At 33.3% G+C, this 26,559-nt stretch overlaps 5 protein-coding genes across 9 annotated transcripts; 3 read left to right on the forward strand and 2 right to left on the reverse strand.

Moving 5' to 3' along the window:
- Nucleotides 1-31: 31 nt before the first annotated feature.
- LOC114872506 (probable DNA mismatch repair protein Msh6) lies at nt 32-5,068 on the reverse strand. Its single transcript, XM_029179759.2, has 21 exons — nt 4,936-5,068; nt 4,607-4,786; nt 4,443-4,528; nt 4,314-4,379; nt 4,040-4,237; nt 3,838-3,972; nt 3,641-3,776; nt 3,291-3,571; nt 3,104-3,229; nt 2,955-3,036; nt 2,700-2,890; nt 2,540-2,634; nt 2,328-2,483; nt 2,088-2,245; nt 1,920-2,008; nt 1,565-1,855; nt 1,277-1,492; nt 1,034-1,213; nt 785-962; nt 570-721; nt 32-506 (listed from the first exon to the last, which is right to left on the reverse strand). The coding sequence occupies exons 1-21, from the start codon at nt 5,060-5,062 to the stop codon at nt 249-251; spliced, it is 3,381 nt and encodes a 1,126-aa protein (XP_029035592.1). The 5' UTR covers nt 5,063-5,068; the 3' UTR covers nt 32-248.
- A 229-nt stretch (nt 5,069-5,297) lies between these two features.
- LOC114872508 (mediator of RNA polymerase II transcription subunit 17) lies at nt 5,298-9,117 on the forward strand. Its single transcript, XM_029179764.2, has 8 exons — nt 5,298-5,545; nt 5,708-5,887; nt 5,965-6,281; nt 6,353-6,562; nt 6,625-6,830; nt 6,901-7,473; nt 7,547-7,695; nt 7,769-9,117. Exons 1-8 carry the CDS (start codon nt 5,298-5,300, stop codon nt 7,977-7,979), a joined length of 2,094 nt encoding a protein of 697 aa, XP_029035597.2. The 3' UTR covers nt 7,980-9,117.
- Nucleotides 9,039-10,252, reverse strand: LOC114872512 (gamma-secretase subunit Aph-1). Its single transcript, XM_029179768.2, has 2 exons — nt 9,697-10,252; nt 9,039-9,590 (listed from the first exon to the last, which is right to left on the reverse strand). Exons 1-2 carry the CDS (start codon nt 9,927-9,929, stop codon nt 9,107-9,109), a joined length of 717 nt encoding a protein of 238 aa, XP_029035601.1. The 5' UTR covers nt 9,930-10,252; the 3' UTR covers nt 9,039-9,106.
- Nucleotides 10,253-10,532: 280 nt separating this feature from the next.
- On the forward strand, nt 10,533-19,941 carry LOC114872507 (DDB1- and CUL4-associated factor 6-like). 4 transcript variants are annotated; one of them, XM_029179762.2, is made up of 16 exons: nt 10,533-10,961; nt 11,185-11,339; nt 12,304-12,421; nt 12,510-12,688; nt 12,758-12,893; nt 12,968-13,128; nt 13,194-13,365; nt 13,439-13,690; nt 13,775-14,147; nt 14,224-14,333; nt 14,400-14,480; nt 14,551-14,608; nt 14,720-14,851; nt 15,292-15,553; nt 15,645-15,750; nt 17,245-19,941. In XM_029179762.2, exons 1-16 carry the CDS (start codon nt 10,871-10,873, stop codon nt 17,301-17,303), a joined length of 2,445 nt encoding a protein of 814 aa, XP_029035595.2. In that variant the 5' UTR covers nt 10,533-10,870; the 3' UTR covers nt 17,304-19,941. The 4 variants fall into 4 exon arrangements, 3 of the variants coding, with proteins under 3 accessions (XP_029035595.2, XP_029035593.2, XP_029035594.2); XR_006829286.1 differs by lacking the exon at nt 17,245-19,941 and adding an exon at nt 16,058-16,516 and having other exon boundaries at nt 10,534-10,961; nt 13,766-14,147; nt 15,645-15,879; XM_029179760.2 differs by having other exon boundaries at nt 10,534-10,961; nt 13,766-14,147.
- A 3,378-nt stretch (nt 19,942-23,319) lies between these two features.
- LOC114872479 (ADP-ribosylation factor-like protein 13B) lies at nt 23,320-25,460 on the forward strand. 2 transcript variants are annotated; one of them, XM_029179712.2, is made up of 8 exons: nt 23,320-23,491; nt 23,590-23,660; nt 23,752-23,885; nt 24,023-24,138; nt 24,342-24,518; nt 24,608-24,785; nt 24,892-24,925; nt 24,990-25,460. In XM_029179712.2, exons 1-8 carry the CDS (start codon nt 23,460-23,462, stop codon nt 25,298-25,300), a joined length of 1,053 nt encoding a protein of 350 aa, XP_029035545.2. In that variant the 5' UTR covers nt 23,320-23,459; the 3' UTR covers nt 25,301-25,460. The 2 variants fall into 2 exon arrangements, with proteins under 2 accessions (XP_029035545.2, XP_029035544.2); XM_029179711.2 differs by having other exon boundaries at nt 23,321-23,518.
- Nucleotides 25,461-26,559: the final 1,099 nt, after the last annotated feature.

Raw genomic sequence — 26,559 nt, forward strand, 5'->3', positions numbered from 1 at the left:
GAAAAACTAGGAATATTTATAAACCACCAAATTACAGAGGTTGTAGTTAATTTTATTATGAAAATATATGTATAATAATAGTCAATAATAATCGAAAGCTACAACGGAACATAATAAATAGTTTATCTTTTATATATGAAAAAGAAAACAGGTAATACTGTAGTACGCTTGTAAATATAAACTTAACATGGCCCTTGTTACAATTGCCGCTAATCTGAAACACCGAATATTTCACGATTCCCGCGATTTCATATTGCAGCAATGAGCTCCTTTATCGTTGACCCTTTTGCCTTGCATAAAGCTGCGAACAATTGTTTCTGACTTGTTTCCCGTTCGAGTTTCTTTGATATTTCATGTCCTCTATTTGTAATAACAACCGGAACTCCAGCTAATCGAGCTGCATTGAAACCGTACGACTTTGGACAGGCTCCTTCGCTCAGTTTATATAAGAATGTTACCGTTTCCTGAGTTACTTTATCCTCTTCCTCGTTTTCTACCATACATGCCTGAAAAAATGAATAATAAGAATTACAGTTGAAAAGCTGAATAAATTGTTCAAAATGACATACCATATGAGCCAATGTAATGTCCTTATTATCTTCATAGTCTTCTACTAAAGAATGATAATGCGTTGAGAATAATGTACGACATTTCAATTTTGTAAGGGCATCTACAACCGAGGCAGCTATTGCTGTTCCATCGTACGTCGATGTGCCACGACCTGTGAAATATTTTCAATTAACATATTTGTTTTTCTATCAAGGTTGTAATCGAGAGGACTTACCCAATTCGTCGAGTAAAACTAAGGAATATGGTGTAGCGTGCTGCAATATCGCGGCAGTTTCGGTTAACTCTACTAAGAATGTACTCTGACCAGCCAGAATATCGTCATTTGCTCCCAATCTTGTGAAAATACGATCTACCAGCGTTAAACGACAAGAAGCTGCAGGGACGTAACTTCCCTATAAGTCATAAAAGTCATCTTTCCTATCTACATATAATATACCATCAATTTCACAGAAATACAACTAACAATTTGTGCCATTATGGTAAGAAGCGCAGCCTGACGCATCAATGTTGATTTACCGCCCATATTTGGTCCAGTTAGGATCATAAATAAAGCATGATCTCCCGTTCCTAATAAAATATCGTTTGGTATGAAGGTGTCAGAGACAATGCATGGATGTCGTCCCTCTCGGATATCAATGAATATCTGCAAAATAGGTAAGGATTTTTAGTTTTCATAAATAAAACAATCTTGATTATATAAAACTACCTCTTTATCTGTATCATCACTAATTTCTGGTACACACATATCTCCACTAAGAGCATATTCTGACAAAGAAATCAATACGTCCAACACTCCTAGTTTATAAACAGCCATGTTCCACATATCATATTTCTCACTAAATTGCGCAAATATTCTTCTGTTTAGATCTTTTAATACTTTGTCCTTGTGTTCTTCGGCGTTTATCTGTCGGCTCAAAAGTTCCTGAAAAATTCATTTAAATTAAGTATTTTTTAACGCGTTATACGATGCTGTTGTCAGTGAGAAAAATAAAACCTTGGCCTCAGCAGTATAATAACGCTTGAATCCTTTTCTCTGTGACTGAAGTTCATATCCTGAACCAACTTTCTTCACTTGCGAATCTGGAATCTCGATCTGATAACGTTTCTTATCACTTCCGTGGAATGTAACTTTCACACCAAAATGCCGTCTTTGCATTTCCAGATATTGTTCCGCGTCTTTCTTTACTTCTGCTAATTCCATTAAAACGGAATCATATTCGTCATCGACTCCTTTCTTTGGTATAATACAACCTACTTTTTTAGCCTCTTCATGATCGAACGCAGTCTAAACATACATATATTCCAAGATTATATCTTGTGCAATGTTAAAAATAAATGATATTAATTACCTTGAAATAATCCAACGAATCTCTTAATGAAGGAAATTCACCATCCGGTTCTGTTTTAGTGCACTGTCTTATTAATTCACTGTTGAAATCTAGAAAATAGAAATTATTTCCGATTCCGGTATATTAATGATGACTAAAAATTATGTAGAACATATTTAAGATACACACCTTCAAATAAAGCAACGACTTTTAATACATCCTCGAAACTACTGAGAGTAGTAGTGAAACCCAGAATTCTCCTCTTCGAATACGTCTGACCTTCGAACATAATTGCTCTGCCATCAGGATGGTTATTCATTCGTGCTAGATTTCCTTGAGCATGTATCCTAGTATTATACATTTATATATGTATATTAAACAATTCAACAAAATATTTATTTTACTGTGTAATAATAATTTTTATCTTACTTGCTTAACAATCTTTCAAGGTCAGGGAGACTAGCCAATATACTACGGGCATTTTGTACCACATCTGTACGATCCATTAATTCTTGTATAGCTTCTTGACGCTGAAGTATAACATTTTTGCGGCAGGATGGTCTACAGATCCATTCACGCAACAATCTATAACCAAGTTTAGTTAGAACGATATAAAATAATTATTTTAATCTAAACTATACCTTTTTCCAAAGGAAGTACAACAACGATCCAGCGTTTTCATTAAAGATCCTTCACCAAAAATTCTCAAGTTGTTAATAGTGACTGCATCTAGAATCTAACAATCATAATTATCATATGTGTATAATATCAAATACCTAATTGGATGAAATGTATAATTACCATATTATTCGCGAGCTTCGAACCTGTAGAAGTTACACTCTTCGAGAAATCTGGTGGAGTATATGATTTGAAACGTCCTTGTGCAAGTAACTGTTGCTCAAGAAAATAGTCTTTAAGTAAATATATGCATCCTCCTAGAGCGTGTATTGCTAACTCTTTATCATCTGCTGGAGTTAAACCTAAACTATCTCCTACATAAGAAGAAACGATTGAATATTGACAAAAATTCGACTTTACATTTGTGATATTACTTACCCTCATTAAGATACGGTTTTAAACCTTCAGGCCATGAAAATTCTGCATCTCCTTTCTTGAAATATTCTCCCTCGTGAAGATTCTACAAGAGTATTTGAATAAGAAACATGATTTTGAAATACTGAAAGATGCGTTGATATTAAGCTTACTTTTAACGTAGTTGAAGATGACCAAAACTGAGATTCGCGAAGAAGCGGTTCTTTGATGCATGCCGCTAAAGTATTATTTAAAATTTGCAATGTTTTTTGAGACAAATTTCCACGCTCATAGACAACCTAAAACAGAATAAACACATTAAAATTGATATATTAAGTTAATGAGTAACAGAGCGCTTACGTGGACAGGTGGATGATGAGCAAATAAAGTTAATAGTTTAGAGCCGCAACGATCATCTTCAAATTGTCCAAGATAGAAGTCTCCTATTGTAGTATCCAAAAAGCACACTCCATAATGAGATATACCTGAACCAGAGGGGCATTTTTCAACAAGTGATAACAAATAATTGGAATTCGGTGTCGATGCTTCTACGTCCAATGCAGTGTATACTCTTGTACCCCTGGTACTTATTTGACAAATTTCTCTTTTAACGACCTTGTCAAATTTTGTTAATTTACTCACTAAAAAATACACAAGGTTAAGAATCCTTTTAACATAAATAAAATGTATTTATTTGTAAACTGTCTCACTTTTACTGCAACGTTGTGCCATCATTTCTGGGTTCTCGGTTTGTTCTACTCTAGCTACTTTATATCCTTTCTCTATAAGACTCGACGAGAAACGACCATACCCGATTTCAGGAAACCCAGAATGCGCAAATTCACCCTGTAATTAGTTAAAATCGTTATGATATTGTAAATGTTTGAAGAATAATTGGATAACTTACTCTCATATAGGTAAGATTAAGCTCATTGACGCCGATAACAGCATCCATATGATACAATTCATAAAACTTTCCTACTTTGAAGAAAAGAACACAATCGAAATGTTTGCTTTTCAATTCCCACCACTGTCTCATTGCCTGCAAAAATCCAGTCTTAGAAAATCTGATACCATATTTATGAACTAAATTTAAGAATATATCTTACTGGAGTCTGTTGATTTAAAAAGTCTAGGGGAACATAAACAGTTCTAGGATCATAATCTGGATCATTTGATGGTTTTCTATTGATATCTCTTATTTTATTTGGTTGCAGGAAATCATATTTTAAATGTCGCCAAGATTCCACAGTGTTATTTGAGCTTTGTACTTGATTTTGTTGAGATGGCGTTGATTCCTTCTTATTCTAATGAAAATCAGATTGAATTAATTACATAAGTTGTAATTTAATAAAGTAAAATAATCTGTAATCATATACTCACTTCTTTAGGATTTTTTTTTGTTCTTCCTCCTTGATGCTTCTTAGTAGGAATAGGTTTCTTTTTTTTCTAAAATATAACTTGCATTTAATAATCAGCACTTAAATTTTTTAAATATTGCTAATGTTTTACCTCTGGTGTTTCTTCTTCACTTGCAGTCTCTAGTTCACTTTCAGGGTCTCCTTCAGATCCAGTATCAGACTCTTCTGATTCATGCTCTGTATTTATACGAAAGATTAAATTAGATTATGTTTCACTGATAATAAATTACAATATTAGTTAGGTTTAATACAGACCAGGTTTAAACTCATCCCCAGAATCTTCTCCAGAATCAACCTCAGGAATAATTAATCTCCGTTTCTTTGGTTGTGTTAGTTCAATCTCCTTTGCCTGGTCTTCTTCTTCATCATCATCTTTATAAACTCTTTTTCTGTCCTCAACATTCTTATTCTCTTTTCCTTTGCTTGGAGTTTTGTCTGTGCATACATGTTAAAAGTTAATTACTTTTTACAGCATTTACAACTTCAAATACGTTTCGAAGATTATTTCTATTTTTTTTAAATACATAAGAAAGATTATTAATGTAACTGATACATTAAATTAAGTATTCAAATACAAAATATACCTTTGTCCTTTTGTTCTCTTCTCCGTTTCGGAGTTGAAGGTTTTTCAGCCGGTACCGATTTATTGTTCGATTGTTTCGGAGTTTTTGGTGACGTAAAATAATTATACAATGTATTTACTTTAGACATAATGTTTTTTGTAAATAATCCAGAATTTATATAATATTATTCATTTACATAAATTTTTTTCCAATGCGAATATATCTGGTACAGCCACACGTGTATCAAAATCCCGGCAAAATTTTGGTTTTCATAAACTCGTTGAAATAAGATACTGCGTTCTTAAATACTATACTATTTGATTGAAGAAATTAAATTAAAATTATACAAATTGACTTTCAATAATATATTAATATAGAATGAAATGTCTGCAATCAATTGGAATAATATGCAAAGTATATTCAAATTGCAAATTTTGTTTCCTAGTGGCATTGTTGAGAATAATATTTCTTCTAGAGAATTTTATTCGTCCAGCTGTCAAAATAATTTTTCATGCTGGTGCTCCTGTCTGAAGAAAACAATAATGGCGTATTCGGTGAACGTTTCCGTGGAAGCACCGATCGAGAATCAGATTCAAGAAATTACTTATGATGGCCAAGAAATTTATCAAGCGTACGTAGCTTATTCATTAAGAATTTACAATTATGAATTAATCAATTAGATGAAAATTAAATAAATTAGCTATACATTTTATCCAACCTCAACATTAATGCAACGTTTTTATTTACTTCTTGTATTACGTCTTACTAAATTAAACTATTTGCTCGTTTTAAGACCTCTTACACTCTCTGAAAACTTGGCAAAAATTGCGCAAAAAATTGACTTCAGCAAAGCCAATGGAGAGGACATTAAGAAAGAATCTGAAGGTGGAGAAAAGGGCGAAGAAGACACAAAAGATTCAGCTTCTTACCAGTTGTCCTTATGGCCATGGGATAGCGTTAGAAATAAATTGAGGTTTCACAGATTATTTCATCATTATTTATACCTATTTTGTTTCAGAATAAAAGCTATAGTTTTATTATCATTTGTAGGAATGCATTAACAGAAGTATGCGTATTGGCAGATGTTCTTGCAATTGCAAAAGAAAAACATTATATGGTTCTTGATCCTGTTCCCCAAGATCCAGTAGAAGTAAAGTCTATGATACCAGTTTATGCCAGAAAGAAAGCATTAGCCGGAGCAGCCTCTGTTATTATGATGGGTGCTGATAGATTAAAGAATTGTCAGAATGAGTTAGCTAGGAATAGAACAACTCCAGATTTTCATATTGAATTACTGAGATTGAGGCAAAACTGGCGTTTGAAGAAAGTTTCTAATTCGATTATTGGTGACCTTAGTTATAGAACAGGTTTGTAATTATGCTTTACACACTGTAAGTCATTATTGAAAAAATTACACTAATTTCATGAATGTTTATAGCTGGTTCCAAATTTCCTCAAACTGGTATGTTTGAAGTTACAAAAGCAGAAGAAGAAGAAAAGAGTAGTAATAGTCCACCAGCTTCTCCTAGCACTGGTAATAATATATCGGGTCAGACTCATCCTCCAAATTCTAAGGCTTCTGCACTGAGAGTTACCATACCTAGCGAATTGCAAGGTGTTGCTTATATCAAAGTATTATGTCAGAAAGGTAAATATACATATAACATGTTTATGCTTTATATAATACTGAAATAAAACATTATCTTTTAGACCAAGAAGATCTATGCAGTGCAAATATTAGTTTACTTAATAATAGTGCACATAGTTCAAATGCAGACATGCATTGGCAACAGAAATTAGAGGCTGCGCAAAACGTTTTATTTTGTAAAGAACTATTTAGTCAACTAGCAAGAGAAGCGGTGCATTTACGGGCGCCTATACCTCACATGGTTGTTGGTAATCAAATAATGGCAACGGTAATTTCTATTTCTTTATGATTGGGATGTGTAGCGCACAGGGTATTCTACAAGTTTCATTTAATTTTAGGTACTTCCTGGAATTCAGTTAATTATAGGACTTTGTCATAGCACAGGAAATGAGAAAAAACCTGCTGTTCCACCTCCTCATAAGATTGATCACGATCATGTATTGGAACATTCACTACATCAATTACTACGTGAAGTACATCACAAAAACACTCACCATCCATTTCCACATCCTTCCTCAGGTCCTCTTGGCCCTAGTAAACGAAGATGCTTAGCTGGTCCAACGGCCGCCGATAGACACGAACTCTTAGAAATGACAAAAAGTCAAACTCTTTTAGAACAAATTATCCAACAAGCTCAACATTTCTTTATGCGGCGACGTACCGAATACGTTTTAGACACAATAGCGAAAGAAGTTAAAGATCCTTTAATCGTTTCTCATTGGAATGCATTGAATTCTCCTACACAGTCTTGCGTGAAAATTAACATTTTAACCCATGGATACGATACCGTATGTCGGACGTCACTTGTTGTTCATGTGGGAGAAAGGTCTTTGAAGTGTGTTTGTCGAGACGGTAGAGTAATGCACATGAGTTACGAACCTCAGGAATTACGAGACTTAATATTTTGTCAGGTAGATTATTATATTTCTTTTTATTGTTTCAATTGATGTGGAACATTTATAAATACATGCTACATTATTCTAGATTTATCAGCACCAAATAACAGCAGTACAATCGTTAGCAAAGTGTATGGGGTGGCAGTTTTTAGCCAACAGTTCGCATCTTGGTTTGGGTGCAGTTGAACCTCTAGGAAATGCTAGCAGTTGTATTTTGGCTTCACCAATAGGCGACAGGTAAGTATTTGTTTCTTTTTTATTTATTGAAACTTGAAATTGATTAATAGATAAATATTATTCGGGATTCTAGGATGATAGCCGTTAGATGCGAACCACAAACAGGAGTACAAGTAGCAATAGCTCATTCCCCTAGGAAAGACTTTTTCCCAGGACAGTTAGTAAGAGAAAGAAAATGGGAAAACTTAGGTGGCTCTTTTAAGGAAGTTCGATGGGATAAAATGGAAGGAAAAAACTTTTTAAATAAAATGGAGTTACTCATGGCTTCATTAACAAGCTCCTAAATTTGATCCATGACTGATTAGGAATGTAATTGTCCCACAGGGTGAAAACATATTTTTAGATTTTATTTTGCATCTGAATACACACATTAGTTGTATAAATACTACGTGAATTTATCCAAGCTGTGTTTTATATCTGTGATTAATATTGTTTTTCAATTTTATATTTGAATGTCTTAACATGCTTGAACATTCTTTTCCTGAAATAAAATAGCACTTAAAACATTCTTATATTTATTTCAATTTTAGTAACAATTTATTTCATCCTGTGGTATTTGTTATTTGGAATAAGGATTACAATTAAATATATCTTTGGTTGTATAAAAATGGTTTTTATTTGAGTGACATATGAAATGTAATATGAATTGAGTAATAAATCATCATGAAATGGTAAGTGAAACACAATGCCAAATATACAGATGTGTATATTGAACACCTAAATTACAATTGTTAATGGATTTTATATATATATACAAAGACTACTGAACAATTCCTTATGTATTATCATTTGTATAACCTTTTTGAATAATTTGGTTTTAGATATAAGTCTTGAATTAATGCACAAATTTACTTTTTGTCCAATAGAACATGTATACATGCATACACACATTCTTAAATATGTACATTCATACTCAGTTTCTTTTTGTTTCTCTGAAATACAAGAGGATATTGTACATTTTAGTACAATTAAATTTTGTATCGAAATATCTTGATTTAGTTACACATTTGTTCCAGTGGATTAAGGGACGGACTAGCAGCTTAACCACAGAATTCTGTGCTAGAACGTATTGAGATTTAATAGAACAAATTATCTCAGGAAATTTTTTCAAAATGGATTCAACTACATACTTTCAATACATAAGAAGCATTTATATTTTGAACAATAATTAATACTGATACACTTAACATATTTTTTATCCCCTGGATTTGTACAAATATATTCCTGATCACCCTTGGCTCTTTAATATCAAAGAATAGGATATGATTTGTTAATTTAACATCATACGTTCTTACACATAGTGTATATTAGAATAGTAAACAATTTTTTTTATAGAATAATACCTTAAAAAATCGTTTGTCATTCTGTGATGTTCACTTTTGCTTCAACTTTCTCATCAATATTTTCATTCTCACTTTCTTATAAAACAGTGAGCTATGTTTTGAGCTCTGCCACCCACAACTTTGAATGCAAGCACAGTTGTCATTATCAAAACCACATAAGCGGATAAAGTAGTGGCTATATAAGTTTGATATACATTTAACAAGGTCATACATGACACAAACAAATGTGAGCCAACAACCCAAATAACTTGGCCCCAATTTTTTTTGTCAAGAGCAGAAAAGAATATAACGCCCCAAAATGTATGGAGCAGAACAAAGCACAGAGTGGTGGCTGCTGATATTATAAAAAAGTACTCTGTGCCTTGTCTAAGTCCCATAGTTCCAGGCCCAACTGCATCTGCTAGGACGTTAACTAGAGCAAAGGCACCGCTCATAAAACCAAAACCTAAACCGCACACATAGGCGAATATGTGTCTGCTATCTGCTACATGTGTCGTTGTTACTTTTTCTAAGCCTCTCTCAGCTTTCCTCAGTACCCAATATAAGAGATACCTATATGCAATAAAAAAATTAAAATATATATTGTTTAAGCAAAGTATAATGAAAACAGAATATATAATCGAATATGAAATATATGTTTTGTAAATATTTGAATCACCTGAATGCTTCTTGAAACAACACAGAGAACACCAGTCCAAATGAAAGGTGATTTTGAAGTGGTACCACAGCATACCATACAATCGACGATAACAATAAAGAAATAAGCCAAAAGAAGGCACTTGCTATTAGTATAATAATTCTAATGGGTTCGGTCGCAACGGTGAATGTAAACATAGCTAATGGTGGGCCAAAGGCCAAAAAGGCACAACCAAAAAAATCCATAACTGTCATTTTTAACGTGAGTAGTGCCAAATCACTTTTTATATTATAATATCACGTTAATCAGATCGCTTTAAAATGCTAAATGTTCATAACCTTATGAAGCCTTTGCACGGCTTGAAAATGACTTCTTAGAGGGTACATTTATTTCCCTCACTAGTTATAGAAACACGAAAAAAGCGATAATAATGGAATCAAAGTCGCGTGAATCACGACAGTGACGAAACCCTTGGCACACGCTACGCGGAGTTTTCCTTACAAAAATGTAAACTTCTCGATAGAGAATTTCGATGTATCGATAAGCTCTTTGATTATCGAGATTATTGCCCAAATTCTTTGGGCCAAATACACATGAAATGTCTTAACAAATTCTTTGTCATGAAAATCTCCTTAATTAATTTCTATCGTAACAAATATGCATAAATACACGAATACATAGATAGAAATGATCATTTATAAGAGTTAAACTTATCAAATGAAAATTTATAAAAGATAAAGATAAAAGATAAAAGATTTTCTGAGTTTTATTTATAATTTCTTTTATACACAAAAGAAGGGTTCTTTAAATTCGTGTCACATTACTGTCGACATCGATTATACTCCTATGAAATGATCGAGCTCTCGCGCATTTTCTTTCGGCCCTGCGTGTGTATACATTCGCTCAGCTGTTCTGATTAGAAGTGATCGCAGCTCATCTGATTGCACAAATTCTCGAAGCTTTGGAATTTATTTTTAGCACACGTGCCATGTCGGTTTGGTATGATCCTCGTGGATTTTTGCTGCGTAAGAGCATGTTATTCGGTGTTTGATTCGGTCGATATACGAACGTTTCTCGCTGATTTAACAAATTCGCTCGCTCTTCACGTTAGTTATCACAAGTTTGACATTAATCCGAGATCGATGTACCCCGCAAATTGACGCTCAATTTTCACCGTGATAGTTAAGGATTAACCATGAAGAAGACACGATCGAATATTTTTCATGACATTTATTACCAGCCATACGATGATTGCACCAGGATGAAGCTTTACTCTAGCAGTAAAGGTATTCTAAATAATGTATTTCAAAGCAAAAATTTCCAATAACGTCATTGTGAAGTGAAACACTGTAATGTACAGAATTTTTTTTTTTAAAACGTAAATAGATTATTAAAGTTCGTTTCAATCCTCGTTTAAATATAAATATTATAGTTTTCTTAAATAGTAGTGAAAAGACTATTATGTTTTTTTACAATCTTTATATTTTGTTTTGTGTCAATACGTTCCAGCAAGTCTTCAAATGGTGCAGCGTATGGCATTATTAAAAAGATTAAAAGTTCATAATGGTTGTGTAAACTCTGTTTGTTGGAATGCTACCGGTGATTTGATATTATCTGGTAGCGATGATCAACACCTTGTACTTACGAATGCTTATAATTATGAGGTAAGTGTTTATCACCAATATACATATGTTTTTACATTTAATCGTGTTAAGAGCTTGTTTAAAGAAATAGATGACAATTTTCTATAAATTATAGCTGCGTAAAGTATTACTGATGTTTGCACAATATTTTATTAAGTTTGAAGAAAAAAAATTTATAAGCAAATTAATTGTATAACATGTTCAATGTATGATAAATAATGTTACTATTTGTTGCATTAAGATATATATATATTTATGAGTCTTGTAAAATTTTGTGCCAGGGTTATTTATAATTTTCACCTTTGACAAAGCACATTTTAGAGATGATCACATTCTTTGTTCTTCCACGTGTTATTACATTTTAATTTCATTTGATATAATAGTGATAATTTTAATATTTTGATGTCATACGTCTATAATAGTACATACTTCATTTATTAATTGAAGCCAAATAGAGGCAATTTATTGTTAATAAATTTATTGAATTAAATTCCAATTAAAGAAATAAATTTAATAGAACTTCTAATTCTAATTTTGATATAAATTATCATTATTTCTAATTTGATATTTATATGTTATTGTAGTATTATCATAAAATAAGATTTTCTTTCTTTGTTTCTATATAATGAGAATCTATTATGTAAGATTGATTGGCACCAAATTCATTCAAAAGAAAGTATACTTGAGGAAGTTACATTGGCAATAAACCTTTTTCAAGGAAATATTGTAGATAGTTAATTCTAGTCAAGGTCTAACATTGACATAGATAGAATTGCAGAAGCTTTGCCAAATGAACGAAAACTTATGTGCGTGATGCATGCAGTGCTAATTTTATCATTTAGATCCATCAATCTAGAACTACCTTATTAATTAAACAGAATAAGAAGTTTTACACATTTAATAAAGAAAATTATGTCAATAATAAAAAGAAAGATTATGCCAAAGATTAGTGGATCCTTTTTATATTATTGTTTTTATATTACAGGTGTTAACAGATTGTAAAACCAGTCATAGAGCTAACATATTTAGTGCAAAGTTTTTGCCTAATAGTGGAGATCATCGAATAGTTTCATGTAGCGGCGATGGCATTATTTTGTATACAGGTGATAATCTGATAATTTTTTATTTATCACAATGTATTAGTTTGGCTTGACTGGTTTATAACAATAAAACCTTAACGCTTGCTTGCAGATTTAATGAGAAGGACTAAAACATTTCATAATCAATTTAATTGTCATAGTGGTACTACTTATGAAATAGCAACAATACCTGGCGAACCACATAATTTTCTAAGTTGTGGGGAAGATGGAAGCGTAAGATGGTTTGATTTAAGAATAAAAGATAAATGTAGTGCACCCAGATGTACAGAGGTAAATGAATGAATTACTAAAGTCACATAAAATATGGAAGTATATTCATTGCATTTAATGTTCCTACAGGATGTATTAATTTCATGCGAAAGAGCTATAACTGCCTTATCAGTAAACCTCACTTCACCCCATCAAATAGCAATCGGTTGTTCTGATAGTACTGTTAGAATATTTGATAGAAGAACACTTGGCACACCAGCTACTGGTAACTACAGTGTTTCATTTACTTAAATGATCTAACAATATTCAGGAAAACTTAGATATTGAACAATTTTCTAGGCTGGACAGACAAGGCTAGAGCAGTAAGGCCTATATGCAGTTTCACTGTTCCAGAATTTGAAGGAAATTCTCATAGAATAACATCCTTAAATTACAGTCCCGATGGGCAAGATGTGCTTGTTAGTTACAGTAGTGATCACCTTTACCTGTTCAATGTGAAGGTATTCAAAATATATCCTTTTCTTTTGTCAGCAAAGTAAATGTATTAAATAATTATTTAATGTAGGATCAAGCTAGTGTACACTTGAAAAAAAGTATTGGCACTGGAAAAGGAATGGGTAAAAAGAAAAGGTTACGCTCACCGTTACCGGTACGTAGATTAAGACTCAGGGGTGACTGGTCTGATACTGGTCCCGATGCTCGACCTGAATGCGAAGGTGGTCGACGTAGTGGGACAGGTACATTGCGATTATTATATTTTTTTTCGTCATCTTCTTCGTGCAGTAAAACATATACTTAACTGTGTTTTAGAAATTGCTCAAGCCAGGCCAGTTCTTCATACGTCGTTAATGCAAAGAATGACAGATGTTCTCAGTAGAATGTTAAATGATCCAGCCACCAGGGCAGCGTTGTGCGGTGGCGGTGAGGATAGTTTGGAAGGTGTAATTGATAATCAAGAAAACGCGCAACATAACAACGAAAATGTCACGGAATCCACCGAGGAAAGGCATAACGAAACTGAAGGAACAGAAAGAACTTCAGCTCAGAGTAATCAGGAAGCAGGTAGTTGACTATATTTTATTTGAAATATATGTATTTAAATTAAGTTATAGCGATAAATAAAACAAAACTATATAGATATTTCAGAACAACCCACTGACAGACCCGAAAATCCAAGTTGTAGTGGTACACAAAGTAAACCTGAAACAAGTTATTCCGCGGAAACGAAAGAAGAAGCATCATCGGAAACTATGCCTTCTAATGAAACAACCGATGAAACATCAGTTGAATGCAAATCGTATGTTCCTATGGAAACTGAATCTAGTCAAGTAGAATCACAAAAGTATTCTGTCCAGCCTTGTTCTTCGCGCGATGCGGATAATTCCAACGATGCTCCGGAAGAAGATCAAGTTAGTAGCGACGATTCACCGTGTACCAGCATGGGAAATAAACAAGAAGGTCACATGATGAAAAACCTTCAAGATAGACTGACGAAAATGAGAGTTGGTTTTCTTGAAAAGTACGATACCAGTTGCTAAATAAGTAACGTTGACGCTTTAGTAGGATATTTTCATTCTTCTCTGTCTTATTTATAGACACGGTAGCGAGCCTGCTGTGAGTTTAACTTACACAGACAAAAGTTCAACGAGTGCTACGATATCTCTCGGTGTAGCTGATGAAATGATTCGCGATGGTTATCATGCAGGTAATTATATTGCTATCGATTTTCAGTATCTTTTAAATTCTCTTTCTAATGGAATGTTTTTCGTAGGACCATCTGGAAGTTGCAGCAGCGGAACATTCTCTGGCAGAAATCATGACAAACACATACGATATAACAATACACAAGAAAGTGAGTATATCGATGTAAATAGATGTGTATCTTTAACAAGATCAGAAATCATGTGTTATCTTCTTGACAGAGACTGATGAAAGTGATTTTACTGATAGTGACGATGAAGATATACAGTCTGGAGAAAGGTATATTATAAAACATTTGAATTTTATAATGGAAACATTCTTCTGTACAATGTTCTTATGAAAGAGAAAGAAGAGTTATGCGCACATTTCTTTTTTCCTTGTTTAATTTAGATTAAGAAATACAATGGACATGGACGAAGCCGTCGGCAATGCTCGATCGCGTCGAGGATCTGCGACCTTTGATAAACAGTGCGTAACGGAGCTTCGCGTGAAGCAAAAATACATGGGGCATCGCAATGCTAGGTATACTTTCTCATTCGTTATTGTGATAACTTTATTTTGATAATCACCAACAATTAACGCAATTCATGCGCAATATTTATGTCGTAAACCTTGAGAAGGCTGTATAATCAAAACTTTGTGACTAAAAGATTAACAGAATCATTCTTTTTTTTTTTCTTTCATCATAAAAATCTTTTTTTAATCGGATAAGTTTTGTTGGGTGATGACAATAAGAAGCGTGGTAAAATTTTTACTACTTTAGCCAAATTTTGTTGGAGTTAACAATAACGTTAACTTACGGAGTGTTCTACTCGTCTTTGAATGTACGTGAGATGTTTGATCAATCGGAAACCAAAGTTTTTGACTTGTCAAGTTCCGAAAAAGCCTTCGAGCGGACTGGGCCATTCCGTATAAGCCCGCCATATTATCTGATCAGTTGGCCTTCCCTCGTTTGACTCTAGTTTCTTTAGGACTATGATCAAGGAGGCGAACTTCTGGGGCAACGATTTCGTCATGTCGGGTAGTGATTGTGGCCACGTCTTTGTGTGGGAGAAGGACACGGCGAGATTGTGTATGTTACTCGAAGCTGATCAACACGTGGTGAACTGTTTGCAACCGCATCCCTACTTGCCTTTGTTGGCTACCGCTGGTATTGATTACGACGTTAAACTCTGGGCACCGATAAACGAGGAATCTAGTTTCGACGAAAAGTTTGCCGAGGATGTAAGTCACATTGAGAGCGTGCCTTATCGGGCACGTTATGAAACAGCGATAGGACATATATTTTTTTTTTTCACACTGTTAATGTTTACAGCTAAAAAAGAGGAACGCAGTCATGTTGGAAGAGACCAAAGATACAATGACTGTACCTGCTGTATTTATGATCAGAATGCTGGCATGTCTCAATCAGATACGCAGAGGTAGTGAACATTTATAATAATACTTCCCCAAGACCTACTGATAGTACGCTACACTAGTAAATGACCAACGATACGTAAATTAAGAATAATATTATCGAGGAATTTGGCAGCTTTTCTTGTTACGTGCAGGTATTCAAGTACATAACGGTGTATAGAATTTTATCTGACTATATTTCCCACGTTGTGAATGTGTCTAGCTTTTATTATTTCACCATTTACAACCATTAAATTTTCATCGTATTCAAATTTCTTTTTTTTTATTATATATATATATATATATATCTATCTATATCTTTATTTCTTTTAGCATTATATAAAGATACTTGTGGTGATGTATCAGGTACACACACACTTGTTTGCAATTTAATGAATACAGATGTATAATATCGTTAATGCTTATCAAATTTTATGTTGTATAAAGTTTAAGGGGAAAAGTCTCCGAGAAGGTCTCGGAGTAAAGTACAAAGTTTTAGCTTATTATTTCTAAGCCGTAGAGGCTAAGTATTAAAAATAAAACAAAAGGCATAAATAGAAAACTGAACAATAAACGTAATAACTAACAATGAAGGTAAAAAACAGATTTTGTAATTTTTTATGCTACTAAAGAAAATTTTCATATATATATACATAAGATAGATAGATAGATAGATAGAGAAAGAGAGAGAAGAAAATACTGATGGAACAACATGTACATGTAATGTCGCGTCGGTATTACTATCTAAAAATTATTGTAGCGATGAAAATAAAGTTTTTAATCAAAACACAAGGAAAATATCTTTAATACACCAGGAAATGCGTGTTGAATTGTCTTTTTTTTTCTTTTTTTTCTTTTTTCTTTTAGTTTATCATTGCAATGAAGAAGAAACGTGAACGAGTACAGTTACATTGCGTTCTTTGTTTACTCAATAAATAGTGTTTAAATGATATTGTTTATATTGTAACTAATGAATTGAATGACAGTGCAAACAGGTATCTTATACCATATTTTATAAACACATATTCCATCATCTTTCTTTATTTCCCAATATCACGTAATATAATCAAGGAAAATTCCGAATCAGTATCGTTAATTTTCTTCATTAATTCATAATAATCACGTTTAAAATTAGCGAATTCAATTGATAACGATCATTCGATTAAACTTATCTCTACTAATCATTTTAAATATTCAAACAATGTGTGTGTACTCATATATCAGAATTTTCTTGTAATTGTATTAAACACTCTGATCTCTCTTCTCACTATGTCACATTCAAATGAAGCTATGAAAGAAATTCCTAACTTTCTACTAGAAGTACCTGCTACCCTTTTTGTATCAATTTTTTTTGTTTTCTTTTTCAAAACAAACACGACATTCTGTTTGTGAAGAATGCACTAAAACGTCTAACTTCGATCAACATTCCTCTGTTAGAGAAAGCAAACAAGTAGCTCTATCGTTAGGCGCTTACCCCGGTAGAAACGAGATATTACAGAATAATTCCGGTTCTTTTGTAGGACGCGGTCGGAACAGGCGGAGGGGCGGCGATGAGAGCGGTGAATTAAGAGGTGGCTAAGCCGTTTTCGACGATAATGCCGATTGTGGGGAAAAAAGCGTCAATCCGATCCGAGGACGACTCCAACGAAAGCATCTTATCAACGTCGACGACTGACAATTGATTAGAAAAGTTCCAGCAATTACAGCTATAAAAAAAAAAAAAAGAAATGGAAAAAAATAGAAATCTATATTTATGATTTATCGTTACAAAAATAATTGAACGAATATTTAATCTGATAAGCTTTGAGTACCGTATCATTATTGGTGAGAGATAAGCCGTTTCTTTTGTTTTCTCTTCTCTGTCGGTTCTTTTTTCGTCCTTGTTCTATTTATAACGCGTTTCGCATAAGTTACATGTATTTTGTTTTGCCGATTTGTATGAAAGTTACGAAGGCTTTGTCCCTTTCGTTTTTCTGTTTTTTTTTTTTTCTATTTTATATACGGACATTTCAATGACATTATTGTTTTGAATGGAACCACGTTATTCAGCGTTTCATGACGCATTTAATAACGCGAAGATAAGACACGCGTATGCGAGCAATTCACGAGATTTTTCTGGGTGAATACAAATGTGAAAGATACAGAGTTCAATTGTTGTTGTTAATTTTTTATAGAGTCATGCGTAATGTGATTATTAATTACAAAGTAGTGCGACTAAAACAAACGTATCTGGTTCCATTTAAAGCACGATACGTGTTAAAATACATTTAACTTTTCCTTTTAGATAGTAGAGTAATACATTTCTGTGTCGTTGATAATTCGAGAAATAAATTATATACGGTGTTTCATAACATGGATGAGTAAATCAATCCATGAATTTTTCAACTAATGAAACCTGTTTTCCTTTTGCTCGTGTAACAAAAAAACCCGGCAATGTTAATTTGATATATTTTCTTATGCTGAAGTATACTCCACATAGTATGAAACACCATGTAAATTGCATATAATTTTTGTAACGAAACGCGTTACTTTCACCTGGTTACCTTGAAATGTAATCTCAACGAATTGAAAACATGTTCTTGAAAGGCTTAAGGAAATTTCGCGTGTTTGTTTGTTCTATTTTCTTTTTATCTTCTTGTGTGATTAAACGACAAAAGCTTCGATTAATTAATTCTCTTGTTGTACAGTATCGAGCATAGTAGGCTTCCCTAGAAAAAATGACGTCAAAACCTTAATTTTGACGATACACAAAATAACATCCTTTTAATTATTAAATGTTACAAAATTTAGTACATAACTGAAAAGTACGAATACTAAAGTAAATATTAATTAAAATTTTCCCGCGTAAATGATTATATGCAAGTAGAGGGGAATCACGGTATGTACAAGGTGTCGTCTCATAACTCTTGTAACAGCCAAAAATAGGGGGTTGCTGGGATGATTCCGAACAACTTTTTCCTTTACCAAAATGTTGGTTGAAGCTTCGTTTTTGAATTATTAACGAAAAACACTGGCCAATGAGAGCGCACGCTCTACGCGAGAGCGTTGGCTTTTAACCGCGCTCGGTCGTGGTCGTGAACAGACACATTGACATAGCGTGGGTATCGAGGGAAGCATGCGACTAATTCCACATTGTTCTTAATTTAAGACGATGTAACATTTGTAGCATGCTTCTCTCGATACCCACGTTGTACCAATGCGTTTGTTCACGACCACGACCGAGTGCGGTTGAGAGCCAACGCCCTCGTGGTTCAGCGCGCGCTTTCATTGGCCAGTGTTTTTCGTTAATAATTCAAAAACGAAGCTTCAACCAACATTTTGGTAAAGGAAAAAGTTGTTCAGAATCACCCTAGCAACCCCCCATTTCCGGGTGTTACGCGAGTCCCGGGACACCCTGTATATGGGGCCCTCTATTCCTACATCATTTTTCTCGGGACCCTACCCTGGTATGGACTGGGAACTTGGGAACTCGGGGGAGGCTTGGAAGCCTACCATGCTCAGTGTTGTACAGTGTCTTGTCGAACTGAAGAATATAGCTTTTAGATTGTAGATTCGTTCACGCCTAGTTTGCGATGTCGCGTTTGCGATGTAGAGACGCTTTTGCTGGAGAAAAACAAAAGAACGTTTTCTTTTAGAGGTTTAGACATTTCAATGAAAATAAAATGAAAAGGTTTATTAAAGGATAACACCGCAGATGAATTATAAAAAATAGATCATTCATATATTTTTATCACACAGTTCAGGGTGGTTTAGAGCACCCTTATCATTTTTATGTCACATCTTACCTTATCGATTGCGATTCAATCATAATGTTATTGGCGGTAGGAATTAAAATCAAAAACTTTGCGCGCAGATTCGAATCTCGATGTGCCTTTTTATTCTTTTTCGTTATTAAATTTAACTTTTCTATTATATATAAATATATATATATATTGTGTAAACATAATTGTGGGAAATTTGACAAAATCAAATTTCCAAAACTAGCCAATTGGAATACCTCTTTTATTATCATCTTCACCTGATACAAAATTCCGATTTTATTCACTTCCTAATTCAGTTTCTATGTATGTACTGTAATTCCTGTGTTACAATAATTATATCTACTCTTTAAAGTTACTTATAGGAGTAGGATGTGGGAAAAGCTATGCTAAAACATTAATTTTTGAATTCTTTTTCATAAGATGCTTTTATCGAATAAAGAAAATGGTTTTTACTATGTATCATCTTTAATATTTATTTATTATATAATACTGTTCAATATTACTTGATAATATAAAAATTTTTATTTCTACAGATCCCGTCAGTGATGGGGCTACAGTAATAAAAATTTCAATATATTTTAGAACATTTCACATTTGTTTAATACAATATTCTTGTATCTTATTTGTAACTTATTAAATTAAACTCAATTTTAATAAATATATAAAATGTTCATGCCCATAGTTCTTTTATTTCAAGCGACGTATGTATGTATGCATGTGAGTACATTCATATTGTATGTATGTATGTACATTCATATTGTATGTATGTATGTACATATATACTACACTCTCAAGCACGTTCGGCGTTCCTTTAGGGAAAATGGCGGTCTAAGCCAGCAGAGGGGAAAGTGTCCTCACCACTGAGAGTATGATATTACGAGCCGCTAGGCATTATGCCTAATCCACAGCAGACACTTTTGTATTCCAGAAGTGACCGTGTGTTGTTGGCAACGAATAGCGGATAGCGAATGACGAATAATGAATAATGAATAAGCGCAATAACGAAAGAAACGAGATTCTACGGCCGTTAATTTTCGGTGGGCAAAAGGGAACCAAAGTTCCCAAAGTACACCACCCTCGCAGATAATAAGAGGCGCGAAATGCACCCTTAAATCTGCTATCAGAGGGAAACTATAAAGAAGAATTACCCGTCTAAAACGCCATCTTAAGCAGAGGCGTCCAAGTATGTAAACCATTTTCTGAAATAAATAGTTAGTGCCCTTTTTCTGACATTTGAGGGAAATAATAGATAGATAAATAGTCGCTAAAGCGAGTCGGTTCGTTAATTAACCAATAAAATGAATAATGGGAGCATCAGATGCTCTTACACACGGCTCGAAAAAAGGCCGGCATCGAGTGCGACTTCCGGTATCGGCCACATGCCTGCACCCGAGATGGGGACTAGGGTGCCAGGTGTGAAGGGGGCCCCACATAAGGTTACAGCAATCACCGAAGGGCGTGGATCTACCTGTTAAACATACGTATAGTCTTCATATATTTTCTGCGTTCATTTAATTTGCTGTAACTATCTTACAATTAGTTTATTGAATAAACTCATTAAGGAATTAACGTGGTGATTTTATTCCTCCTATGTGCTCCGTCTCACTACCCTTTTATTTATTATTTTACGCCTCGCAGGGATCAGCCTTTCCAAATGCTTATTATTCTATTCGCCATCCCTTTTATTTATTATTTTATCTCTATTTGTGGGCCTCGGATCACCCTTCCCAGTTATTTATTATCTTTCTCTCTTTGTGAACCTCACGGAGCAGAATCTTGTATTCCTTACATCCCTGTATCCGTCACATCTGTGTATCCCTCATATCACAGCCTTCCTTACATCCCTGCATCCCTTACATCCCTGCATCTCTTACATCTCTGTCCCTTATATCCCTGAATTCTTTATATCCCAGCAGCTGGCTTTCTAGCAGCAAAAATTTGAACTAAATTTCGCAAGTCGAAACAGCGCCCCCTAGCGGTAGATAAAGAAACTAAATTTGTGCAAAATTGCTGGCCCTCTAGCGGCAAAAATTTGAACTAAAATTTCGATGTCGAATCAGCGCCTCCTGGTGGCAAAAAAAGGAACCGAATCTTGTTCAATTTCTGGCCCTCTAGCGGCAAAAATTTGAACTAAATTTCACACGTCGAAACAGTGCCCCCTGGCGGTAGAAAAAGAAACTAAATTTGTGCAAAATTGCTGGCCCTCTAGCGGCAAAAATTTGAACTAAAATTTCGATGTCGAATCAGCGCCCCTGGTGGCGAAAAAAGGAACTGAATCTTGCTCAATTTCTGGCCCTCTAGCGGCAAAAATTTGAACTAAAATTTCGATGTCGAATCAGCGCCTCCTGGTGGCAAAAAAAGGAACCGAATCTTGTTCAATTTCTGGCCCTCTAGCGGCAAAAATTTGAACTAAATTTCACACGTCGAAACAGTGCCCTCTGGTGGTAGAAAAAGGAACTAAATTTGTGCAAAATTGCTGGCCCCCTAGCAGCAAAAATTTGAACTAAATTTCACACGTCGAAACAGTGTCCTCTGGCGGTAGAAAAAGGAACTAAATTCCCCTCCATTATCAAACAAAACAAACAAAAAAGGGATGTAAGGGATGCGGATGTATAAGGGTAGCAGGGGTATAAGGAATGCCAGGATAAAGAGATGCAGGAATATAAGGAATGTTGTGATTTAGGGTAATCTCCATGAGGCCCTTAAGGAGAAATAAAATAATAAATGATTAGGAAGTGTGGGTCTTGGCCGATAAAGAAGGATAACATAATGAATAACTGAAAGGGGTGAACTTTGGCGCATAAACAGGGATAAAGTAATAAATAAGTGGAAAAGGTGAAATAAAAAGGGATGGTCGGCTAAGGTCCGGAAGAGGGATGAAATCATAAATGTTATTCTGCTTTGATGAGCTTATTTAATAAACAAAACAAATACATAAAGTAAATTAAATAAAGTTCGAATTGGAAATTAGAGGTACATATATGTTCTACAAGTTGATCCGCATCCCACGGCTGTCGGTATAAGACTGAGGAGGTCACACCTCGTTCTAGGTCAAATTTCTCGTATTGAGAAGTAATTGTTGAATGTTATATATATAAATACCTGAAAAAAGAAGTTGTGTACATTGAATAAATAAAATAAGAGGAGATTTTAAGTCAATTAAATAAATAACTGAGGAAAGAAGTTACGTGCGTTTAATAAATAACTTAGAACGGAAATTGTGTAAGTTAAATGGATAACTCAGAAAAGAAATTAGGTACATTAAATAATAACTCAGTTGCTTTTTTAAAATGATTTATTTATCAAGACGCATTTATTTATAAAAGATAGAGTCAGAGGGAGTCAAAATTGTGTCTTTTCAATCATTTGTGGGAAGTTCGGTAAAAGAGGAACTAAAATATCTCCTGTGAATTAGGCATAATCCCAGCTGGCTCCAGGTATCATACACAGTGGTGGGGACACCTTCCCCTCCGCTGGCTTAGATCACCATTTTCCCTAGAATAACGACGAGCGTGCTCGAGGGTGTATGTATGTATACTGCAGTTCGCCAGAGTCTATAACTGCGAAAAGACCAGTTTTCGTTCTTCGCGCATCTCTAGTGCGCATCTTCGCCCTGATTGGCGATACTCCCAAACGAAGTGGAAAGCGATTAGCAGAGCTCGCTGACGCTGCGTTCCCCCACCAGCAGTTATGGACTCTGGTGAACTGCGGTATATGTATGTATGTATAACTGCGACGCGCAGATTGGAAGATGGTGGGGGAACGCAGCGAGCTCTCTGCTAATCGCTTTCCACTTCGTTTGGGAGCATCGCCAATCAGAGCGAAGATGCGCACTAGAGATGCGCGAAGAACGAAAACTGGTCTTTTCGCAGTTATGGACCCGGGTTAACTGCCGTATAAAATACAATATCATGTGAGAAAACAATAACCTGCATTTAATTCACTTATGAACATAACATAAAACATTTATTATAATGGGTAATTGTATAAGGAGCATACTGAGAAGGTTAGAAAGGAAAAGGTGTACTGAAAAGTAATGCATTAATTTGTCATAAAAATATGTATACGAACAGAATAAAATGTTTAAAAATAATATGATTGCAGGACTATTATCTTATTGATTGTGGGCCTTGATAATGCAGGAAAAACTTCTGTTTTAAATTGTATTAGCGGTGGTATGTATTGTAATATGTTCTTTTATTGTTACTCTACATTGGGAATTATCTATTAATGTATTGTAATGGATTTAATATGCATATTTTTTAGAATTAGATAAGTCTGTATTACCCACAATGGGATTTCGTACTGTATCTTTAAAATATAAATCGTATGTGGTAAAAATTTATGACATCGGTGGTAGTTCTCAAATTAGATCTTTATGGCCAAAATATTATAATAGCGTAAGTATTTAATTACAGTATCTCCAACATTATGGTTATATTTTGTATAAATTTAGTAAAACCTTCCTCATAATTACCCATTTAGTAACATAATATTCATTTGAAATGTCCTTTTTTCTTCATTTTACATCTTTTAGATACATGGTCTTATATATGTGGTGGATGCTAGTGATATTTCTCGTCTTACAGAAAATAAAGTTGTATTTGGTGAATTAATTTCACATGAGTATATTTCAGGAAAACCATTATTATTGTAAGATAATTGAATGTATTTATGCTTGTGTATTTTTGTTTATACACAAAACACTACCTTACATATGCACAATATGCACCAATTAAACTCTCCTAAAAGATATATTTGTATCTGTATGTAGTGGGCATTCATATTGTTAAATGTATTGTTTATGTTCCTGAGTATTGAAATATTACATTTCATTTTAATGTATTTTATAATAGGCTTGCAAACAAACAGGATATAAATGGAGCTATAGATGAATTAGATCTTGTTGAACATTTAGATGTAGAACATGCTGTTAATACTATGAAATGTCCTACAAGAGTGGAAATATGTTCATGCAATTGTAAGGGAGAACAATTAAAAGATAGTAGCATAGGCATTAAAAATGGATACAGGTATGTGTAATTAACTTTTTACTTGTTAACTTTTTAGCATTCTAAAGAAGCTTAAATTTGTATTAAACAGAAATAAATAATTTGTACAGATGGTTACTGGATACAATAGCAAAAAATTACAGTGTTCTAAATAACAGACTGAAAGGTTCTCAGAATGCTCAAAATGAAAGACATATAGAAGCACAAACTACAACATTGGATTCACCATCAAAGCTCTCAATTCATTCAAATCCTTTTAAACCAATTAAAGAACTAATTTCAAAAAAGGTAAAACTTCTTATAAACCTTACATGTATTGAGGAAGCTATCATACATATTTTATAATTATTGTTTATTATTATATATTTTAAACTATCATTTATTATAATTTCAGGAAGAAGTTCCAGCAATAAATATTTCCGAAAATGGTATGTAATATTTACATCAAAATTAACAAATGATTTATTCAAAATATATGAAATGTATTTGTAGGTGTTTTAACAAATGGAAAAAAATTGAAAAATATGTTCATGCATAAAAATAAGACTGCACCACTTACTGTTGAAGAATCTGTTATTGAAATGAAAGATATATCAGAAACTGATAAATATACTACTAGAGATTTAAGAACTCAGAGAAGTCTTCAAACTTTTTCTCCAACATTAAATCCAGCAGCATTGAATGCAGAATCAAATGCAACTAGATTAAACTTAACCCGTCCATATACAGCTCCAGGGTGTTCACAACATTTTATAAATAAAATAACAGTAATTAATATACCTGGACAAGTGATGCAAGGATGATATTTTTAAGTTTGTACTTAAACAATAATAAGGGACCATTGTAAAAATACTTAAATCGTATAAAAATACAATAATAATAATTTTATTTTACATTGCATTAAGAATGTTTTATATCTGTTGATTTCACTATATTAATAAAATGTAAAAGCAATTGCATAAACTTATTTTTTATCTTCTATACAGGGTGTCCCGTAACTCCTGTAACTCCCGGAAATGGAGGGTTGTTGGGGTGATTCTGAACATTTTCCTTTACCAAAATGTCAATTGAAGCTTCGTTTTTGAGTTATTAACGAAAAACACAAGACGTTGTCAAAATATTAAATTATAACGATATAATAGATGTGTTTGCAAATGAAAAAGCGAGAAAAATTATTTTATAAAATATGCTGAACTGTTTTATGTTTTTATTATATTATTTTAATATATACCTATGTTTTGTATTTCTTTTATTTTGTCGTCATTGAATATGTTCTTATTTAGGTTATAGATTATTTATTCATACAAATACTTTGTTAAGTAATAAATCATCCTGTTATTTTATATTAAATACGTGAAGGATAGGTGTTTTTATATCATATCAAAAAATGTTCTTACATTAACTTTATTATGTACCATAAATTTGTACACAAATTCGTGTATACAAAAATTTGGTAAATATATGAACTAGAGAATATATATCAAAGGCTTATAAAATTTATAATATAAAGACATTAGAAAACTTTCGATTATACAATAGCATATAAAACTGCATAAAAAACACTGTATCACGTAAAGCATACATCATCAGCACATATTTATCACAATTTTCAATACTATAAATATTGTAAAGATTTGTATAATATATCTCCTTGAGCAACTACTTTATTAAATATGATATACTAATGTGTTGAAAAATGATATTGAAAGTTGTTATTGTAAGGAACAATATATTTTGTGTAATGTAAAAATCATTAAATTTTTTAAAGAAAATGTTTCACATAAGCTACATTACACATACACATATACAAATACGGCAATAAATGTAGTGGCCAAAGTATCAGAAACAGTATCAGATACTATAAAATTACATCAATTAGAATTTAAAAACTACATATTCATATTATGAAAGACTGTTGTATCACCATTTTAGAAGTTTCCATAGATCATAATAATGCCATTTTAATTACAAATATAATAATTTTTACGATAATATTAATAGATACTTTTATTTCTTATCTACTTTATTTAGCAATGCCATTCCTCAAACTATGAAGCAACGT

The sequence above is a fragment of the Osmia bicornis genome, chromosome 3, assembly GCF_907164935.1.
Source record: "Osmia bicornis bicornis chromosome 3, iOsmBic2.1, whole genome shotgun sequence".
Taxonomy (NCBI): Eukaryota; Metazoa; Arthropoda; class Insecta; order Hymenoptera; family Megachilidae; genus Osmia; species Osmia bicornis.

What these genes read in the sequence shown, in the direction of transcription:
- LOC114872506 (XM_029179759.2), bottom strand. Translation starts at nt 5,062, where the DNA reads ATGTCTAAAGTAAATACATTGTATAATTATTTTACGTCACCAAAAACT. An exon ending in CTTGAAAGATTGTTAAGCAA is followed by an intron (nt 2,246 to 2,327) that starts GTAAGATAAAAA and finishes GTATAATACTAG; the next exon opens with GATACATGCTCAAGGAAATC. An exon ending in AGTTTTACTCGACGAATTGG is followed by an intron (nt 722 to 784) that starts GTAAGTCCTCTC and finishes AATATTTCACAG; the next exon opens with GTCGTGGCACATCGACGTAC.
- LOC114872512 (XM_029179768.2), bottom strand. Translation starts at nt 9,929, where the DNA reads ATGACAGTTATGGATTTTTTTGGTTGTGCCTTTTTGGCCTTTGGCCCA. An exon ending in TTGTTTCAAGAAGCATTCAG is followed by an intron (nt 9,591 to 9,696) that starts GTGATTCAAATA and finishes TATTGCATATAG; the next exon opens with GTATCTCTTATATTGGGTAC.
- LOC114872508 (XM_029179764.2), top strand. Translation starts at nt 5,298, where the DNA reads ATGTCTGCAATCAATTGGAATAATATGCAAAGTATATTCAAATTGCAA. An exon ending in GGCCAAGAAATTTATCAAGC is followed by an intron (nt 5,546 to 5,707) that starts GTACGTAGCTTA and finishes GCTCGTTTTAAG; the next exon opens with ACCTCTTACACTCTCTGAAA. An exon ending in GTAATCAAATAATGGCAACG is followed by an intron (nt 6,831 to 6,900) that starts GTAATTTCTATT and finishes ATTTAATTTTAG; the next exon opens with GTACTTCCTGGAATTCAGTT.
- LOC114872479 (XM_029179711.2), top strand. Translation starts at nt 23,460, where the DNA reads ATGGGTAATTGTATAAGGAGCATACTGAGAAGGTTAGAAAGGAAAAGG. An exon ending in GGCCAAAATATTATAATAGC is followed by an intron (nt 23,886 to 24,022) that starts GTAAGTATTTAA and finishes TACATCTTTTAG; the next exon opens with ATACATGGTCTTATATATGT. An exon ending in TCAGGAAAACCATTATTATT is followed by an intron (nt 24,139 to 24,341) that starts GTAAGATAATTG and finishes ATTTTATAATAG; the next exon opens with GCTTGCAAACAAACAGGATA.
- LOC114872507 (XM_029179760.2), top strand. Translation starts at nt 10,871, where the DNA reads ATGAAGAAGACACGATCGAATATTTTTCATGACATTTATTACCAGCCA. An exon ending in CGAATGCTTATAATTATGAG is followed by an intron (nt 11,340 to 12,303) that starts GTAAGTGTTTAT and finishes TTTATATTACAG; the next exon opens with GTGTTAACAGATTGTAAAAC. An exon ending in ATATAACAATACACAAGAAA is followed by an intron (nt 14,481 to 14,550) that starts GTGAGTATATCG and finishes TCTTCTTGACAG; the next exon opens with AGACTGATGAAAGTGATTTT.